This window comes from Triticum aestivum, chromosome 7B, assembly GCF_018294505.1.
Source record: "Triticum aestivum cultivar Chinese Spring chromosome 7B, IWGSC CS RefSeq v2.1, whole genome shotgun sequence".
Classification (NCBI taxonomy): domain Eukaryota; kingdom Viridiplantae; phylum Streptophyta; class Magnoliopsida; order Poales; family Poaceae; genus Triticum; species Triticum aestivum.
Window position 1 is genome coordinate 528179898 of NC_057813.1, and position 6077 is coordinate 528185974.

The window sequence follows — 6077 nt, forward strand, 5'->3', positions numbered from 1 at the left end:
GTGATTCGCTGTTGCCTCAGCCCAAGAATTGTCGTGGGCTTCTTGTAGTTTGTGTTCAAATGGTTGGCTTGTGCTTGTTGTACAAATCGACTGAAACAAGTTCAACAAATTGACGGACCCAAAAATAAAAGCCAGACAACTTCACATAGTTTTGTTAATTACAAGCATAGTGTTACGAACTTATGATCGGAGCAACAATTTAAGATAGTAAAACTAAAGCACTTTCCAGCCCTCGCAACCAATAAGGAGGGGTTTGGTAGCCTGCCCGACTTCCTCATTTTGGGAAAATGGCTGAGTTGGGCCTGGCTAAGTGGATACAACATACAGGGTAAAAGTCGTGTTGTGCAACTCGTTTAGTCTCCTGCATTCTCCCAGACCCGCCGAGAAAAACACTCACATGACTGTTTAGTAACAAGCAGTTGTTCACCAAATGTAATGTGATGTTGTTTGGTTCCATGTGCACAGATGATTAATCTTACCTCTTATTCACGTGGTGATCTTACCTCACCCGGGAGAAGGTGTGCTGAAGGAAGAAGAGAAGGCATGCTTGAGGTACTCAAAATTCCAAATGGTTGATCGGGTGCTCAAAATTTGCCGGCATTCCTCTATAAAACCTCCAAACATTACCATGAAATTGAAGATTTACAGTCCATGGAATTAGGAACCAATCTTCTGTATGGAACAATAACACCGAATTGCATCTTTTTCGTCTAGATCTTATTTCGAATCGAAGCACCGTTTTGTAGACTAGAAGGCATCATGTAACGGGGATTAAGGGAGGTGACTGAAACAGAACATGTGCATATCCACTTATAGGCTCGCACCACCAGAGCCACCACGTGCGCTTGAGTTGCATCGCTCGGGCTTGGCTCTTGAAAAACTATTGATTCAAGTGTTCCTCTAGAGCCAGGCCTAGAGGTGATTTAAGCATCATGCCATATATACCCAACAATGTTTAGACGCAACTAAACAACCCATAAATCAGCAAAAATCGCATCCAGGTGGCCTAGTTGGGTTTGATGTAGGCTACCAAATGACTCCCAAGCGATTTTGGTCATCGAATCTCGTCGCTTGTTGTTTTTTGCCATCAGAACACCATGCAATCTCATTTTACCCGATAATTGGGCCTACTCTCCTAGAGAGGAGTTATTCAGATGGGAAAAATAGAGTATTTCGGTTTACTGGGCCATTGTGTGCCCGTATGTAGCCCGTCTTAGCATCAGATAAGCATGGAGGCTTTCTCTGCCAAGTGCCCGTGCAAGAAACGGCCATCTTGCGATGAATTGAGAGTTTTGCCCTCTACTCTGTGGGCCCGCTAGGGTTGGAGCACAAGCGAGTTGCATTGTTGCTACAGTTACGGGATGAAAGTCATGGATTATAGTTATAGGCTGATGGTGGCCTTATCATATTGGGTCACGTTGGGCCCCTCCGCTGGAAATCAGGGGGGCGAGTTTAGCCTGGGGTGGACATGCATGTCCGTAAGAGCAGTATGTAGCTTGTAGTCCGTAAGTTTAGGATTTTTGCCCTTTGCTCCGCTTCCTTGCCTCCTCGCACAAGAGATCACCTGCAGCCTTCTCCCCAACTCGTGCTTCCTCAATGACCCTACCGCCCCGTCCTACATGACCCCATTCGCCAAAGACATTCAACTTGAGGGCGCGGCGGGAGGAGGCCGGATGAAGTGAACTGCAAGGAGTGTCGCGCGCCTCACTCTATCACCCTGGCTTGCGTATTTTCTCACTCTCGTGTCGTCATCTTCTCCCATCACCCCATTCCTGGTGTCATGGGTGGTTATGGTGCTGATCATGCCAAACAATTGAGGTCTACTAGTATCACTGCGGTCCGTCCTGGAGTAGAAACCATGAAACCCGATGAGCTACAAAAAGCCCAATGCCAAGACTTGCACAAGCACAAAATCTCCGGTTCTCCTTTTCTATAATGGAATTTGTAGTGTTGTTCTTAGGGTTAAAGCAGGCAAAACAATCTTAAAATTGTAATGTGATATGTTGCCGTGAAATTTGAGTAATTCGTTGAAATTGTAGGGCGATGCAGTTTTATGATATAGAGTGGCTTATTGATAGTGTTTAGTTTGCTATAAATTTATACACTGTATAAACATAGAATGTATGATTTCCATAGAATGTGATATAAAACTCGTCGTTCAATATATATATACTTGTGGTGTTTTACTTGGTGTGAACTTTACTGGATGAGTTTTGGTTGAGTTGGGGAAGAAATCAGCCACAAAAATATGTAAACATATATTTACATAAATATACCTATCATCCTATTGGAGAAATGGATGGGTGCAACAACGTGCCATTCTCATACCACAGGTGCAATGGACCAAATCAGCTCAAAAAGTTACCAATCCATCCATATTAGTTCATGCCAAATCAGCTGAAAAGATGACCAATACGTCGATATTAGTACATAACAAGTAAAATCCTCCATACATTTGTATCAATAGCTAACATTACAGTGCCAAAATGCATCGACACAACAATGCGCGCCGTTAAATCAAACCAACGCGTCTAAAGCCGAGACCGTTAGTTCACACGGAAATCAGGTATACCATCTGCATGCATCGATCGGGCATCTCCGATGCGTGCACGATGGATCAGCAGCGGCTGAGCTAGTTACTACTAGTAGGAGGAGTTTTTGTGGACGTCTAGGATGGCGAACATGAGGTGCACGAGGTTGGCGAAGGCGGCGATGAGGGAGACGATGACGGCGGCCATGGCGCGCTCGCAAAAGCTGCTGTAGACGTGGCACACCTTGCCCCAGCGCACGTGGGAGTTGCCGCGCTCGCCCAGGATGCCGAACTCCGCCGACGCGCCCACCGCCGAGAACAGGAGCGCCTGCACCACCAGGTCGCCGACCATCAGCGGCACCACCGCGCTCCGGCTGCGGCACGCCGCCAGCGCCACCGCCGAGAAGACGCACGCCATCGCGTTCGCCACCACGAAGTACCTGCACGCATGTAATGTTTGCTGGTTAGTAAACATTGGATCAATGGGTCATCACAGTAACAATATTATTACAAAGTTTAAGGAGAATATATCGAATTTCGCTGCCCAAGTGTTAGCGCCGTGCATACAGTTGGAACGCTGCCGATGTACACAGGCGTAGAGCGGTTCAGGTGATGACACGTATTGAATGTGCCTGTCCGGTCCGGACGTCTAGCTGTTCATGATGTTGAATGTGCGTACTGTATCAGGGATCTACGTCATTTTCGTGCTTAAATTCCTTTGTAGTAGTCCTTAATAGCTATGTATGTTTCCCCTAAATTAGTTGCACACAATGTGTACGAACAACATCTCTAACAATTAGCAGGAAAGATGAACTTCCCGGAATTAATCCATGAGTACTAACTACTAATTAAGCAACGTCAACCTAGCCTATTAAGCAATCCTTTTATCGACAAAAGAACACAACATATGTATACTGCTGCTGTTTCATTTTCATGAACTCTGATGAAACAAGCGGACACGTCTCTGGCCGAAAAGAATCGATCTCAACAAGCATGATCTCGACAATCCTTTCGGAAATCTCTATCTGTATCCCATATATCTCCGCCTTTTGTAAAAGGCCAAATCGCTTGGTGGCTGCTGGCTTGGGCCGGAGCACATCCATCAGGATGAGCACGTCTGCCCCACCGTGGATGTGACGGATGAGCTGGGACTTAATGCATGCACCCATCTGATTATCCATCCATCTCTTTCCGCAATAAATGCCGCGCGGATCGGCCGATCGGTCGGGCCAGCCAGCCACGTACGCGGTCCACTGAAGATTCATGCGTTTCTGGGCGTGGACGAAGAGGAAATCGTTTTGCAGTTTCTTCCCGACCACCACCAGAAAGATCGACGTGCCCATTACTTGCACCGTGTTCTTGATGGGCACAAAAGCTATCGGCCCTTAGGCCTCGAGCGAATTGGTCTTGTTACCCATTAATTAGTTCATAGTTACTCTAGTTTGTTGCGGCATCCTTGTCTATGGTGCACTGCAAAGGTTCTTTCTAGGTAGGAGAAAGAGAATGTCTTGTTTGCACGTGGAAACTAAAGGTTCGATCGAGCAGTGAGCGGTAGGAATCAGCTGGACGGACACGCACGACACTGCATTTCTTGCGGACCATCGATCCTTCTCACCGGAGAATCCGTACGGAAATATGGAGGAGATGGTGAAAGTGCGTGCAAGCACATTTGCCTAAGTAATGAAAAGGAAATTGCTGTGTCTGGAGCGGCAAACGCTGCTAGCTATAGAGGTGCTTTCGGCAGAAATGGCATGTATTTGTTGGCCTTGACTGGACTACAGTAATACTCCAGTGCAGCAAACTTTCCTAATTAATGAAAATGACAATATATAATTGGTTGGTTGCATGTGCTTGGCTGGCCCATTTCGCAAACGTACGCGGCATCGATCTTGTATCTTTGTGCCAGATAGATACAATGCAGACGTACTACTGCTGCAGACGTACTTGCATCATGAACGTCTGATCGATATCCACCGAACATGACTCCTTCTCGCCGGCGGACCCTTCGGGCACATACACTGCTAAATCCACCTACTTCAGGCTATGCATGGGTAGCGCGAGGGCTCCGTTCGGTGCTTGCATTTGGAAGAGCTGGGACTTGCTCAAATGCAAAATCTTCGTGTGGTTGATAGTTCAGCATCGGATCTGGACTTCGGATAGAAGTGCTAGGCACGGCCTGCAGGACTCTTCCTCCGCCTGCTACACGTGCCTCCAAGAGGAGGACAATGCGGAACATATCCTTATCCAATGTGTCTACGCTAGAGAGGTCTGGCACTACATCTTCGATGCTCTTAGGGTGCATGGCGTCATCCCGGAGCCGAGCGATTGTCTGCTGGACTGGTGGTTGGCAAGGAGAGCTCCTTTTTCGAAGGGCGCCAAGCGTGGTTTCGACACGATCGTCATTGCCACCACCTGGGCTCTCTGGAAGCAACGCAACGCTCGTGTATTTCACCGGACCCAGCAGCAGAAGACGGCGCTGGACCTGGCCCTTGCCATTTTAGGGGAACTCAAAGAGTGGAGGTCGGCGGGATTGGGAGGTAGAGGTTTTGCTACGTTTTGTGAGAGTGTAGGCATAGGGTAATTCCGAGAGTGCGTTAGGGTGTGCGTCCTTGATGGATCTTCCATCATCAACTCCTTGTACTTGACTCTTTCTTCTCTTCTATAAAAGCATGGTACGCCTTTAGCGTACTCTCGAAAAAAAAAATCCACCGAACAAACAGATTAAAGGAAGCAGAAAGAAATCAACAAATCCAGGAGAGCTGTTCACCGGAGAACGATAGCGTCGTGTGAATGTGTAATTAATTGTAGTGCTGGTGGCCAGGAAGAGGAAAGAACCAAAGTACGGGGGCGAGCGCTTACACGAAGGCGGAGGAGTAGGACCACTTGGCCGTGACGGGGACCTGCAGCGGCGGCAGCGTGTCGGCGATGGTGACCTGCACGGTGGCCGTCTGCCGGTCCAGGCCCATCACCACGGCGGCGACCAGCGTCGCCGCCAGGATGAACACGCGCAGTGCCACGCCGCACCCGTCCACCGCCGGCTTGCTAGGCGCCGCCGCCCCCATGTAGCTCCTCCGGCTGCCGGACAGGCTGCCCGCGCCGCTGAACCCGGGCTTCACCCGCGACTCCATTGCCGGACGCCGGTCTCTTGGGTAGCTAAGCGGGTAGAACGGTGCGGTCGTGGTGTGGCACGGAGAGCGTGCGTCACTGACTCGCTACCTGAGAGAAGGAGCAGGCTAGGCGTGGTTGGCTCTATGCAAGAATGCGTTGGACGGGGATCGGTACTTATGGTTGGGAGTAGGTTGGGGTCACCGCGATGAGCATGGCTACCGCTCACCGTCTTAACGGGTAACGAACTGAAGTCGACTGGGATTTTTGCCGCCCAATAAGTGGAGTCAGCTCAAATTTTCGCAAAAAATAATAATGATAATAATAAGTGGAGTCAGCTCAAATTTTCTCAAGTCTCGGTTAATTCAAACAGTATTTGATATTTTACATCTAGATGCAATATATTACTACTTCACATCTAAATTTCTAGCCGGTGGATTCA

General features: G+C 48.6%; 1 protein-coding gene across 1 annotated transcript; it reads right to left on the bottom strand.

The window, feature by feature from the left end:
• Positions 1-2353: 2353 nt before the first annotated feature.
• On the bottom strand, positions 2354-5794 carry LOC123161975 (CASP-like protein 1E1). Its single transcript, XM_044579778.1, has 2 exons — positions 5390-5794; positions 2354-2970 (listed from the first exon to the last, which is right to left on the bottom strand). Exons 1-2 carry the CDS (start codon positions 5656-5658, stop codon positions 2643-2645), a joined length of 597 nt encoding a protein of 198 aa, XP_044435713.1. The 5' UTR covers positions 5659-5794; the 3' UTR covers positions 2354-2642.
• Between the last annotated feature and the right edge of the window lie 283 nt (positions 5795-6077).